Source organism: Oncorhynchus mykiss, chromosome 3, assembly GCF_013265735.2.
Source record: "Oncorhynchus mykiss isolate Arlee chromosome 3, USDA_OmykA_1.1, whole genome shotgun sequence".
In the NCBI taxonomy this organism is placed as follows: domain Eukaryota; kingdom Metazoa; phylum Chordata; class Actinopteri; order Salmoniformes; family Salmonidae; genus Oncorhynchus; species Oncorhynchus mykiss.
The window spans coordinates 72,692,215-72,707,292 of record NC_048567.1 but is presented as its reverse complement, the minus strand read 5'-3'; the positions used below and the strand labels follow the sequence as shown (position 1 = coordinate 72,707,292).

The 15,078-nt window shown below is 42.6% G+C and overlaps 1 protein-coding gene across 1 annotated transcript in view; it reads right to left on the bottom strand.

Moving 5' to 3' along the window:
• LOC110504700 (alpha-1,3-mannosyl-glycoprotein 4-beta-N-acetylglucosaminyltransferase A) overlaps positions 1–7,403 on the bottom strand; it is a 71,640-nt gene extending 64,237 nt beyond the window's left edge. The window contains exon 1 of the mRNA XM_036975100.1: positions 6,407–7,403. Coding sequence (XP_036830995.1) covers positions 6,407–6,500 — 94 coding nt within the window. The 5' untranslated portion in view covers positions 6,501–7,403. The remainder of the gene's footprint in view (positions 1–6,406) is intronic.
• Positions 7,404–15,078: the final 7,675 nt, after the last annotated feature.

Sequence of the window (15,078 nt, the reverse complement as noted above, 5' to 3'; positions counted from 1 at the left end):
ACCCCGAGAGAGATGACGACAGATACCCCGAGAGAGATGACGATCAGAGATCCCGAGAGAGATGACGATCAGAGATGACGATCAGAGACCCCGAGAGAGATGACGACCAGAGACCCCGAGAGAGATGGGGGATTGATTGTGAGAGACAGGGGATTGATTGTGAGAGGAAGTGATGAATTGTAAAACAAGCTCTTTAGGCTTAATCAGTGTTTATCTAATCTAATGTATACCAGGGAGAGACGCAAGATGTGGTACAGCCAATCAGTGTTTATCTAACCTAATTTATACCAGGGAGAGAGACAAGATCAGTAACATCCCAGGGAGGGAGCGATGACCGGGAGGCTAAACAACACTTGGCTATCGTGCCCAGACAGCACACTGGTCTGAATGTGAGAAACACAAGAGACACTTATCCATAGCCAGCACAACTCTGCTTAGCTATGGAGTCTGACTGACGGTTGGTCCAGGGGGAGCAGCCAATGAGTGTCTATGAATACAAAGTATTGTGCCACACTACGCTGCTCTGTAACTCCCCCTGGATGACATTTGGGAAGGTGTCCGTCTGTCTGTGTTCCTCCTCCTAACGCAGACACAAACAGAACACTAAAACCACACATGCACAAGGCTGTGTGTAAACAACACTAAAACCACACATGCACAAGGCTGTGTGTAAACAACACTAAAACCACACATGCACAAGGCTGGGTGTAAACAACACTAAAACCACACATGCACAAGGTTGTGTGTAAACAACACTAAAACCACACATGCACAAGGTTTTGTGTAAACAACATTAAACCCACACATGCACAAGGCTGGGTGTAAACAACACTAAAACCACACATGCACAAGGCTGGGTGCTTGAGTGGAGGAAGAATGCATGCAGTTCCATTTGGCAAATCTAACCATAAAACTATCCTGATGATTCCTGATTACATGGAAACACTCGAAACAGGAAGCACCAGTGACGAGCTCAATACAGAAGTGGTCCGAAGAAGCGGACGCTATGCTAAAGTAATGTTTTGCTAGCACAGACTGGAATATGTTCCGGGATTCATCCGATGACATTGAGCAGTTTACCACATCAGTCACCGGCTTCCTTAATAAGTGCATTGATGACATTGTACCCAAAGTGACCGTACATATCCTAACCAGAAGTCATGGATTACAGGCAACATCCACATCAGGCTAAAGGCTAGAGCTGCCGCTTTCAAGGAGGGGGACACTAACCCGGACGCTTATAATAAATCATGCTACGCCATCCGACAAACCAATAAACAAGCAAAGCGACAACACAGGACTAAGACCGACTCTAACTACACCGGCTCTGACGCTCGTCGGCTGTGGCAGTGCTCGCCAACTATGACAGATTAAAGGGAAGCCCAGCCGTGAGCTGCCCAATGACACAAGCCTACCAGATGAACTGAGAGCCTTTTATGCTCGCTTCGAGGCAGGCAACACTGAAACAAGCATGAGAACACCAGCTGTTCCAGATGACTGCATGATCACGCTCTCCAGGCTGATGTGAGTAAGACCTTTAAACAGGAAAACATTCACAAGGCCGCAGAACCAGACATATTACCAGGGCGTGTACTCAAGAGCATGCGTTGACCAGCTGGCAAGCGTCTTCACTGACATTTTCAACCTCTCCCTGACCGAGTCTGTAATACCTACATGTTTCAAGCAGACCACCATAGTCCCTGTGCCCAAGAACGCCAAAGTAACCTGTCTAAATTACTATCTCCTCATAGCACTCACATCAAAACCATTATCCCAGACACCCTGGACCCACTCCAATTTGCATACTGTCCCAACAGATCCACAGATGATGCAATCTCTATTGCACTCCACACTGCCCTTTCCCACCTGGACAAAAGGAACACCTATATGATAATGCTGTTCATTGACTTCAGCTCAGGGTTCAACACCGTGTGCCCTCAAAGCTCATCACTAAGCTAAGGACCCTGGGACTGAACACTTCCATCTTAAACTGTATCCTGAACTTCTTGACGAGACCCCCCCAGGTGGTGAGGGTAGGCAACAACACATCCGCCACGCTGACCCTCCTGTACTCCCTGTTCACCCACGACTGCGATCTGCGCACGACTCCAACACCATCATTAAGTTTTCCGACAACACGAATGTGGTAGGCATGATAACTGACAACGATGAGACAGCCTATAGAGAGGAGGTCAGAGACCTGGCAGTGTGGTGCCAGGATAACCTCTCCCTCAATATCAGCAAGACAAAAGGAGCTGATCATGGACTACAGGAAACAGAGGGCTGAGATCACCCCCATTCACATAGACAGGGCTGTAGTGGAGCGGGTCGAGAGTTTCAAGTTCCTAGGTGTCCACATTACTAAGGATCTATCATAGTCCAAACACACCAACACAGTCATGAAGAGGCCACAACAACGCTTCTTCCCCCTCGGGAGGCTGAAAAGATTTGGAATGGGGCCCTCAGATCCTCAGTCAGTTCTACAGCTCTACCATTGAGAGCATCTCGACTAGCTGCATCACCGCTTGGAATGGCAACTGCTTGGCATACAACAGTTTACACCCAAAAACAATTTAATCAATTCTAGAATAAGGCTGTAACAAAATGTGGAAAAGGTCAAGGGGTATGAATACTTTCCGAAAGCCAAGTTATCATTGCTCATTGTGCATCTATTATTACGCATTTGACTTTTCTATTATTTCTCTATTTTCTTTCTCTCTGCATTGTTGGGAAGGGCCTTTAAGTAAGCATTTCACTTTTAGTCCACATCTGTTGTTTACGAAACATGTGACAAATACATTTGAGTTTCACAATCCTTCCTCCAGTTTTAGGAATTAACGATGACAGACATGTTATATCATGCAGTGCATGATCGAGGCCTATTCCTGGGTGTCTCTCGTTCTCTTTTCGTTCTTTTAATTTGTGAGGATTTCTGATTTCAGTATGTGTGTGGCAGGGTTTCCGTTAGGGTTAGGGTTTTGGCCAATAAAAAAATGAAAAGCCCATAAATAAAACTGTTGACCAGCGAAAAAATATCTTTGCAAAACAAGGCTTTTTATTAATTGATGGAAATACCAGTCAATGGAAAAACATTTGACCGTCATGCTTACCGGTCTATAGGTACATTTGCATAATTTTGTGGAATTAAAATTCTCATCTGTGTATTTCCGTCAGTCATGTATTTTATTTATCCAACACAATTAATACACAGCTTACAGAGCCTATTTTGAGCGGGATTTATCCTGTAGCTCCACAGCGGGTTGCTGCTGAAGTAAAATGTGCTTTTAGAAGCCAATTTATTGCACAACAATTCTAAATGCAATCACCGATTAAAAAGAGCTACTATTTTTATTTCTCAACTGGTAATTGAAGCAAGACTCTCATTCACCATTCAAGTGCAGGCAACAGGCTATCAGCGCGTCACCTACAACTTTACAATGTGAGCTGGAGGCTGTACTCATTCTGAAAATATACTTAAAAATGTATGAAACCTTGAATGTTTTATTTCATGTTATGAGGCAGGTCTTACCTTACTTCAAAGTAGCCTATAGGCTTATTCCAACATTGGACACGTAGAGGCAATTAAATAGGCGGCTTGTGAGTTAAGTTTGGAGAAGCTTATAATTTATCCTACCATTTCTACTGTCTGAGGGACAGTTGATTTTATTATGAGTATTTTCGTGGAACAGTTTAATTTCAATAATAATGTTTTAGTTTCTCAAAAGCATTGTCACGTGGTTAATCATAACAATCTGAATTAAAATGATAAAAACCTAAAAGTTGAAAGTCAACTAATGTGAGATCACCAGCCTCTGCCTTATGGACACATTGATACACCGTGATTCCTTGGCGGTGTAATGGGAATTTGTATGTTTGTGATTATAACTAATTTCTGTGTTCATGCAAGTGGCTGACTGTACAAATCACCTATCAGTAGCTGCAATTTGGCAGTACGCCCAGATGTTGTTTTGAGAACAAGAAAGATATTTCAGTTTCAAGGTCTCAGCTTAGAGAGGAGAAGCCTCGTGAGGTTTTGGTCTGTCACATGTTACGAACCAGTATTGGTCAGTCACATGAATTAAACAAAATGGTAATGATTAATTAATTATGCTAAATCATGATAATAACATGTCTGTGTATAGCCGTATAAGAACACTGCTGAGTCTGCCCAGAGAAAGCTCCTGATTGACATGTGTACTATGGTGCATTGAGTTGGTTGGAACCTCTCCAGCACGCTGACAATACACACTCCCTCAACATTATCAGGACAGGGAAACCAGACACATGCTCGGGCGCACACGCTCCCTCAACATTATCAGGACAGGGAAACCAGACACATGCTCGGGCGCACACGCTCCCTCAACATTATCAGGACAGGGAAACCAGACACATGCTCATTGCTCACATGGAGCACTCCAACATTACTTCTTTTTTTTTTTTACACAAATCTCGTAAATTGTGGTTATGAAATAAACCAAAACTTGTTTCTCACAAATGTAGCAGGTCGTGAACTCTGCAAATGTTTCCACTCCAAGATTTTGAACGGTAAATTACTGTAATTAATACTAGGGCTGTTGTGGTGGCCATATTGACTGGTGGTCATATTGACTGCAGTCAATTTCCATGTGACCGTTGAGTCACGGTAATCTCCTTCTATGCACTCTGGACTTGCCTTTGTAGTACCCAACTTGCTAACAAAAATCAGGTCCTAATGGCCTGGTCCTCAGGGTTCTACTGTCCCTCTAACCCAGGGGTGGGCAATTCCAGTCAACAGGGGGCCTGATTGGTGTCACAGTTTTGCCCCAGCCTCAGCTAACACACCTGACTCCAATAATCACCTAGTCATGATCTTCAGTGTAGAATACAATTTGATTAATCAGCTGTGTTTGCTAGTGATGGAGAAAAAAATAAGAAGAAAAAAAACTCAGGCCCCTGAGGACTGGAGTTTCCCACCCCTGGTCTAACCACTGACATCAATGGAAATACAATAGAAAATCACATCAAAACACTTATCATCATAACAGTATACCTATCATATTTTTAAAACTCACCTCACTGTGATGATCAATTTGAAGAAAGTTCAACAGCAGGTTGAAACAGTGTAAAACATGGTTGTTGTAGATGTTGTTTCAAAGCCTAACGCAAACGAAATGGACAGCGCTACAGTTAGCCTACAATTACTGAATTTGTATTGGATTTTCAATAACCAAGTAATAGGGTATTTTTTCTATTGTCATAACTGAGTGGCATTCCCTTCGGCTACACATAATATCTCGCCACCAGGCAAGGAACACAGAGCGCAAGCGTTTTGTGCTACTTTCTCAAATCATCAATAGCCTTTAGTTGCACCATGCAGCCCAGTGGTTAGAGCGTTGGGCCAGCGAGTAAAAAATGATGTTGTTCTGCCCCTGAACAAGGAACAATGTAAATAAGAATTTGTTAACTGATTTGCCTAGTTAAATAAAGGTAAGATAAACAGCCTAATCACAAGGCTTGGCTTAGAATTGATCTAAAGACCACAATTATTTACACTCTGCAAATAACAAACCACAGATAGGCGCCAGATGTCTGACAGGATGTATAAATGAAGCATCCTTTTAGAAAATTTCACTTAGCACCAAATATAGTTCAATGCGAAAAGATTGAAGAAAGAAACAGGATGAAAAAGAAAATCCAGTTGGTTTCTTATCAACAAACTAGGACTACATTTTTAGTGCACAAGTGTGTGTAAATGTTATTCTAATCGATAAATAGACGGGTCGAACTGGGGAATTATTGACTGTCGATTTACTGTCAAAATACACGAGCAAGAGGATCGATCTTGTACTCGGCTCGCTAGTTGGTTGGGTTGCATGAAAAACTCAACAGCTGTGGATTTGCATAGCTTTACTGTATCTGGCTTCGATACCTGCTATCATCAGACATCCGGATGATATGATTCTTACGGAAAGCCATGTCCAACTGTGACAGTGTAGGGCTGGTTGCCATATATAACCCTTGCACATAATAGCCCCCTTCTATGTAGCCGTCTGTGTCAGTATCCTAACGTCCAGGTTTGAAGATTAAGCTTCATAGCCAGCCAACAACACAACTCATATTTAGAGTGTCTGTCTGTCACTGCATTAAGTCCTTCCTAGCTCAGTTGGTAGAGCATGGCGAATGTAACGCCAGGGTAGTGGGACCGATTCCCAGGACAACCCATATGTAAAATGTAATCGTCTGCTAAATGGCATAGCTAGCTATATAGTTAGAAAATGTGTTCCTAGCGGTTAGCTTGCTGTCCATCAACCAGTCATAGCAAATAGCTGTCAAAACCGTTAGCTGGCTAGCCAACTGTAAATGATTGAATGACAGAAATCGAGTGGTAGCACACCATAGCTGCTGACAATCGAGTTTGCTTACTTACCTTTGCCATTTTGCCAGGATGTGTACCAAGACAGGCTGAGAAACGACGTGAAGAAAATTATCGCAGTCGCCACCGTTCCATTTCTGAGCCTCATCTCATTTCAGCGATTCTCTCCACGAAGCGTGGGGACCCGAGGGAGCCGTGCCTCTCGCCCTCTTCCTCTGGGGTTGTCAGTCCAGGCGGAGGCGCGTGATTACGGTTGCCCAACTCGGGTAGTACCGGGGGGACGTTGGAAGGAAGCGAGGAGGTTTGAGAAGCTAGCTAACTGGAAAGGGGAATGGACGTCTCTCTGTCCCTGTCTGCCGTGACGAGTCCTCAGCGTCGTTTCCGTGAGTGACTGACGATCTCTCGCTCTGTGGTTGATGATGATCTCTCCTCTCGCTCTGTGGTTGATGATGATCTCTCCTCTCGCTCTGTGGTTGATGATGATCTCTCCTCTCGCTCTGTGGTTGATGATGATTTCTCCCTCGCTCTCTCGCTTGAGGGTGGTAAAATCACGAGGCAGCTCTTCCTTTTTTAAATGTGAGCATGGTCGGGCGATGCGATTATTCCCCTCCACTCACTGCATAAAGTGATTAGGATAACTGAAAGATCCTGAACAGAAGTGTTGACACGGCTCCTTAATCTTCTGCACTCGGGTGATTCTGGGGATGGCAAGAGCAAACCGAATCAACTAGTTTGACAAGAAGCGAACATCTGCATGAACTAGATATTTATTTTCAGCTGATCAAAGTTGGCAAGCAGCAACCACTAACGTGCAGATGGAAGTTATAAGGTAGCAAAACAAGTAACTAGCTAGTTGACACATTCAGCAGATGGAGGATAGTCTTTGCTGGGAACCAGCCCAAACCCAAGATGTGGATGTGCTTCTTCATAGACCTTGGCTTAGCTAGTTATCATATCCCCTCGCAAGATAAGGTTAAAGAGATTCATTAACATATTTAACTACCCTAGTGGCTGGCAGGCTACATATAGCGAGCTTCACAGTTGGATACCTGTCTTCTGATTAGACTCCCACGCTGGCTGCTTAGCTAGCTAGCTATACTGCTGCACAGCACACACACAGCAGGCTCGCTCGCGATATGTTCCATTGACTCCTCTTCAGCATAAAATTAGCTAGTTTGACAGCAGTTTCCGAACCTACTGTTATGCTTGTTTACACTGAGCTGCACTGGGGTCAGAACGCAATCATGGAAAACGTACCACAATGCAGGGGTTGGGTCTTTGCATGTAAAAAAATATATAAGTGTCAAATAAGCTTGTAGACCAATCAGGATCTGAATATGACTGTACATTGCATAATGATGTTACACATTCATACATTTTGAATGTAGATATTACACATTGATTACAGTCACTGATATATAATGTCACTGTGATTCACCGAGACCTATGCTATGATGCTGGTGAAGTTGTCTCGCACACCTACCGCAGGAGGCAGACGCACTTCCCCAAGCTCTGGGACAGCGATGATCAGAAAAAAAGCTAGCTAGCTGATGGATCCAAACAACGTTCTCTCACAAAAAAACATAGCAAAACAACATCTATATAGCTAGGTGTCATCTGAAATAGCCCTAATTTATAAGACCGTTTTTGTATTTGGTTGATGATGGTCGGAACCGGTCAAGCTACACCAGCCATATGAAGCTAGCTAGCTGCTTATAATGTTAGCTTGTGGAAACAGGGATAGGTAGCTGGCTATCCTGATAGTTTGTTATCTAGCTAGCTAGTTAATTTCATAAATTGAAGTTTGACTTCAGTAGAACAACCACTGGTTGCCTAGCTAATAGTTAATCTCATGGATTTTTTTGTTGTTGCTGTTGCAGTTTCTGGTCATTGTTTTCAGTCTGGTTGCATTGGTGTTAGCTAGCTACCAAGCTGAAGCTAGCTAGCTAGCTACCCCAGAAGTTGCTAATAACATTTGTATCAAAGATATTTGTGACTGTCATACTGCAAACCGAAGTCAACGTAGTAGGGAGACAGCTTACCTCAAGTTTCCAAACTGTCATTAATGTTGACAAAATGCTTGATTATTACTCTGTATTTTAACTAACTAGGAGGAATCAGGTGCAACTGCTTGGAATGTGGCTGGCAGGCAGAAGCATCAGGATCACCATCCTTTCTCCCTACCTCTGCAATGGTTTAGAATGCTAAAATGTTTGATCCTGCTCCTTCAAATGCTCATTCAGACGTTTTTCCATTCGGTCTAACAAATAATGGCTTACCAACAAGGTATTGTAAACACGTTGTGGCCGATGTTTCTGCTTGTTTGCAGACTTTAATTTGTTTTGTTTTTTTACAGCTTTGACAGTGCTACTGACTGTAGTGGTGGCGCTTGGCTTGCGCATGCAATTCAGCACACACAACATTCTATAATAGAATGTTATTAGCGATGGCTACTGCTAACTAGCATGAGTACAAAAAGGGCAGTGTTCCGGCAAAACTTGCAGTATTTCAATCTTCTTGGTGTATCAGTGTGGATAAAGGTAACATTTGGAGTACAGTGACAAATCCCAGTTAGCAATGAGTACTTGGGAGGCCGGCGTCCCTCCACAGAGGCCGTGCGGTAACTTTAAAAAATATATAAAAATCCTCATACAGCTCCCTCACCCTTCACCTGCCCAGTCGGAGGTAAGACACTTTTTCAGCATCAAGTCAAGTAGAATCAAGGGCTCTGCAAGGGCCGTGGCTTTGGTGGAGCGATGGGTAACGATGCTTCGTGGGTGACTGTTGTTGATGTGTGCAGAGGGTCCCTGGTTCGCGCCCGGGTATGGGTGAGGGGACGGTCTAAAGTTATACTGTTACACTATGTACTTTCAGGCTTCTCACAGTGCAATGGCAACAAAAGTGACAGTAATCAAATAAGTAACATAGGAAGGCAATCAAATTAGTGACATTGTAACTGTATAACATACTAATATAAAAATACTAAATAAACAAAATCAGGTAGCAGATAAAATAAAATAAACCTTTATTTATTATTGCCTATAGTGATATAGTAGGCTATGGACATTGTTAGCCCATGTGCATAGTGAGTGGAATAAGTAGAACAGTTGCAGTTTCAATCATATGAAAGTGTATACATTAGTAGTGCAGTAAGGGGACATAACTATTGCATTGGTCCGGTAGACAAAACGGATTTCAGTGTGTACAGAATATGAATAACTGTTAAGTGTGTGGTAGAGTGCAGTAGTCAGCCCAGGGTTCAGCTGTTGGAACCGTCTTGTTGTTTGGTGGGGTAGAAGCAGGCTTTGAGACAGGTTGTCCGAGACGTTAGCAAGTAACGTTAACTAGTTAGGCAATCTAGCATTATTGTCCTCATTGACGTTAACATTACACAAGTAAAACTACTCACAAATGAAGAAAAGCAGTAATGTTAGTTACTTGAGAAAACTAACTTTGCATTCCAATCTGGTACATAAACAGAATAAAAACTAGGTTTAACTCGATTTTTTTTAAATATATAAAAACACCAGCTATCTTAGCTATCTATTGTCTCCTGCAAATGAGCCACTCCATGCATGATTCAAAATCCAGGCTAGTGAATTGGTTCTCCATCTGTCTATAACCGACTGAATGGGTGATGCTAGTGTGTTATTGTTCAGTATTTCCAAACGTTTAGTGGTGTAAAATAATCATAATTTTGTTCCAAAAGCCTGTGGAATTTCTTTGGTTTGTAAACTCGATAGAAGATGGTAACAAATAACTTCCTGTTGAGGCTTTTCGGCTTCTTCTGTGGTGTTTAAGAGGTACGTAGTGATCAACACTTTTCTTCAAGTGGGTACAGCTGTTTCGGGAGGGACATTTATTGTTAGAAAGGAACCATTTGTATTGCCTCAATTATATAGTATATTAAATCAATGGCAAAAATGTAGACTATTTTGGGCCATAGTCAATATATCATTAATCTACTTAAACTAAATCATTAGGTGTAACACAGGTGCAAAAGCAGCCTGCCAAGGGCTTATGATAGGAGGCTCCCCGCCAGAGATGCAAATCTGGCCCCAGATTCACAAAACACTTCTTACGCATTAACTTAAGAAGCGTGTTAAGATAAATAATAAGCTCATAAGATAGTTCATGAGTGCAATTTTTCTCAATAATGTTTTATGAATCTGGGCCCAGGTCTTGAACTTTGCCATTTGCCCGCTTGCAGTAGGAATTTATAGCCTTGGGCATAAAGGCAAATAGCAAGCGGGAGCACATTTTTTGCTACCTGGGATTCCATTTCTGCATTGAGGTATGTTTTCTGACCCATACCTCAAGCCAGCTCCATTGTGTCATAATGTAACCATGATTGCGTTCTGACCCCAGTGCAGCTCAGTGTAAATAAGCATAAGGTAGAATCGGAACCTGTTGGCTAGTTATCTAATTACTTGATACCTGCAACCTAAATTACAGCACAACCATTAAAAACTACAACAGCATCAATGTAACAGTATAGATCCGTCCCTCTCCTCGCCCCAACCTGGGACCCTCTGCACACATCAACCACAGTCACTCACGAAGCATCGCTACCCATCGCGCCACTACTTCAAAGTCTCAGACCGAGTGACGTCACCGATCGAGACGCTATTAGCTAGCCATTTCACATCGGTTACACACACACCTGCGCAGTGTAGAATTTATGGGATGCTCGAGCTAGTAAAACACACACCACTCTTTAAAAAATGTTTTATTCAACCTTTATTTAACTAGGCAAGTCAGTTAAGAACAAATTCTTATTTACAATGACGGCCTACCCCGGCCAAACCATAACCCGGGCGACGCTGGGCCAATTGTGCACCGCCCTATGGGACTCCCAATTAGGGTTGAAAAGGGTCGGGAAACTTTCCGGTAAATTTCCTGAATTATTCCGGAAATTTTCCATGGGAAGTTAAGCCCTGGAATTTGGGGAATTTTGCTTAAATTCTTCAAACAATGTAGCTTAACAGTGAACCTTTTTTTTGTGGGATACACAAGGCAATTATAGGTCTTGTGGCATATTTTGGTTAAACCCTCTGCATGCACAGTGCACTCTTTCATCACATGTACAGCGGATTCTCAAGATCTTGCACACTAATGAGATGCTATTGAGCCCACACTACTACACTGTCTGAGCCAACGACTACATCCTTTCTGGTAAGTTTTGATTAAAATGCTGGGTGGGGTGAATCTATTTTACATGACATACATTATTTTTTGTTAACTAGTAAATAGCAGCCTACAGCAAAGTGTGTTTAAATAATTTCTAACTTGTTAACAATTTCTGCTAGTTAGTTTTTGCTGCCATGTGGGTTTCAGCTTGCTTGAGCCTGCTAACTGAGGAGTGTTAATTCACCTGTTTCCATACATGTTTCATTTTAAAACATTTATCTTACAAAGGAGTTGTTTAATCTAACTGCTTAACTATTTATCTGTACATGGAATTGTATTTGGGATTTTAAAAAATATATATATAATCTTTACAGAAAAATGCCACGGGCACTATCTGATGTGTGGAGACATTTCACTGGAAAGCTGTGCACATTTGCAAATACTGTGCCAAATCATATGTGAAGAATGCAACAATTATGCAGAATAATCTGGCCAAGTGCATAAAGTTCCCTCTGAGCTCACAACAAGCAACCTGTGACAAAAGTCCCTAAACTTCTAGTGGAGGTGAAAATGATGAATCAGACACCTTATTGATAGCAGACAGCTCATGGTAATCCTGGAATCAGACGTTTTTTGACACAATGGAGGAATTTAGTCAGAGAAATGCTGATGATTGTCTTGCTCGAGCTGTGTATGCAACTGGTTCACCTCTGATGCTCAAAGACCATGTGTATTGGAAGAGATTTCTGAATGTTCTTTGCCCAGCATACACCCCTCCAACCAGACATGCTTTATCTACTCATTTGCTGGATGCAGAGTTCAAATAAAGGTCAATCAAATCATAGAGAAAGCAGTCTGTATTGCAATCATCTCTGATGGGTTGTCAAATGTTTGTGGGCAAGGAATAATTAACTACATCATCTACACCCCTCAACCAGTATTCTACAAGAGCACAGACACAAGGGACAACAGCCACACCAGTCACCATTGACCTTGGACCACAGATGGTATTTGCACTGGTGACAGGCAATGCTGCGAACATGAAAGCTGCTTGGTCTAAAGTGGTGGAGTCCTACCCCCACATCACATCCATTGGCTGTGCTGCTCATGCATTGAATCTGCTCCTCAAGGACATCATGGCACTGAAAACAATGGATACACTCTACAAGACAGCCAAGGAAATGGTTAGGGTCAACAAGTTATAGCAGCAATCTACCTCACCAAGCAAAGTCAAAAGAATAAGAGCACCACATTGAAGCTTCCCAGCAACACCCGTTGGGGTGGTGTTGACATCATGTTTGACAGTCTCCTAGAGGGGAAGGAGTCTCTCCAAGAAATGGCCATATCACAGTCTGCCAATATGGACAGCCCCATCAAGAGGATCCTCCTGGATGATGTATTTTGGAAGAGAGTGGTAAGCAGCCTGAAACCTATAGCAGTAGCCATTGCACAGATTGAGGGAGGCATTGCCATCCTGCTTGCAGATGTAAAAGAAGAAATCCATACTGCCCTGCCCACTTCACTGTTGCTCCAAGCAGAGGAAACTGCAGTTCTGAAATACATCAAAAAGCGTGAAGACTTCTGCCTGAAGCCCATACACGCTGCAGCGTACATGTTGGACCCCAAGTATGCTGGCAAGAGCATCCTGTCTGGTGCAGAGATCAACAAGGCCTATGGTGTCATCACTACCGTGTCTCGCCACCTTGGCCTGGATGAGGGCAAGGTTCTTGGCAGTCTGGCGAAGTACACTTCCAAGCAAGGGCTTTGGGATGGAGATGCAATATGGCAGTCGTGCCAACATATCTCATCAGCCACCTGGTGGAAGGGACTTTGTGGATCTGAGGCTCTTTCCCTTGTTGCCTCCATCATCCTCCAAATCCCACCAACATCAGCCGCCTCAGTGCACAACTGGTCCTTGTTTGGGAACACACACACCAAAGCACGCAACAGGCTGACCAAGACAGGTTGAAAAATTGGTAGCCATCTTGGCAAATTTGAGGCATGTTGAGCATGACAATGAGCCATCCTCAACAAGGTTGGAAAGTGACAGTGAAGATGAGGCCTCAGAGTCTGATGTTCAAGAGGTGGACATTGAGGAGGTCCAGGGAGAAGACATGAAAGCCTGAGAGGGAGACAACCAAAGCTTTAGTTTCTAGACTCTAATTTTACATATTCCCTTTCTTTTGTTGTTCAGTGAAATCATCCCATGTGAAAAATCAACTCATAACTAAATCGTTTTTAAAAATTCTATTGGAAGGATTTAATCATTTGCAATTATGCCTACTTTTACCTTATCATAAGGTTTATGTGCATATATTTCCATTAATTTCCACGGAAAGTATCCACCTCTGAATATTCCCGAAAATGTGCAACCCTACTCCCAAACACAGCCGGTTGTGATACAGCCTGGAATCGAACCAGGGTCTGTAGTGATGCCTCTAGCACTGAGATGCAGTGCAGTAAACCGCTGCGCCACTCTGGAGCCCACTCTCTTCAGCACCAAAATCCCAAAATACTGTTTGACAAATTAACAAATACATTGACAACAAAATTAGAAATACTGTTTGCAGTTTGCACTACCTCAGGACTGAATCGGTCCAGTATTTATTTACCAAAGACTATAATTGTTTTAATAATGTGTAGCCGATTAAACTCAACTCCATGATATGATGGAGTTGAGCAGCGACTAGTGTGGCCGGACTGGAAACACGACATTTCAGCAAACAAAGAATAGCCTGCAAGTGCAACCAAAATACTTTCTGAAAAGCAGTTAATACAGAGAAAGGCATTTTGATCGCTGCATAATTAGGAACATACCTACATTGACAGTGGTCCAATTATTTAAAAAATCATAACACTTTATCAGCTTTAGGCTACTGCATCAACAACCGCGATTGAAAGACTGGAAAAACATGTCCATTATTTGACCTAAGCATAAAATGGAAATGTGACTTGACAACTCAAGATCAGAGTCAATCTATTGTCCACCAGACATGAGCCTGTTTTAGGTAAGTTTTTGGTTTGTCATTGTCTAGCTGTTGGACAGTAGATTATGTTAAAAGGCTTTGTGGTAGCATTGGATAAACAACATCTGCAAAGCTAGTAAATCATTCTGTACATTTAACAATATCCAGTGTCTGCTTATAGGCATCTATATCTACGTCTGTATATTCACATTCTGAAGCTTTCCCTTGAACTGGATGACATAGGGGGACATCTTACATGTGTTGTTACTTCTGCATGATCTATGGTAAGACCTGCCTAGAGCAGGTCTAAACCCTCTTCATGTTTCCTATCTCACTTCCAAATATTCCAGAAGTAGAGCTTCTAGAGCAGGTCTAAACCCTCTTCATGTTTCCCATCTCACTACCAAATATTCCAGAAGTAGAGCTTCTAGAGCAGGTCTAAACCCTCTTCATGTCTCCTATCTCACTTCCAAATATTCCAGAAGTAGAGCTTCTAGAGCAGGTCTAAACCCTCTTCATGTTTCCCATCTCACTACCAAATATTCCAGAAGTAGAACTTCTAGAGCAGGTCTAAACCCTCTTCATGTTTCCCATCTCACTTCCAAATATTCCAGAAGTAGAGCTTCTAGA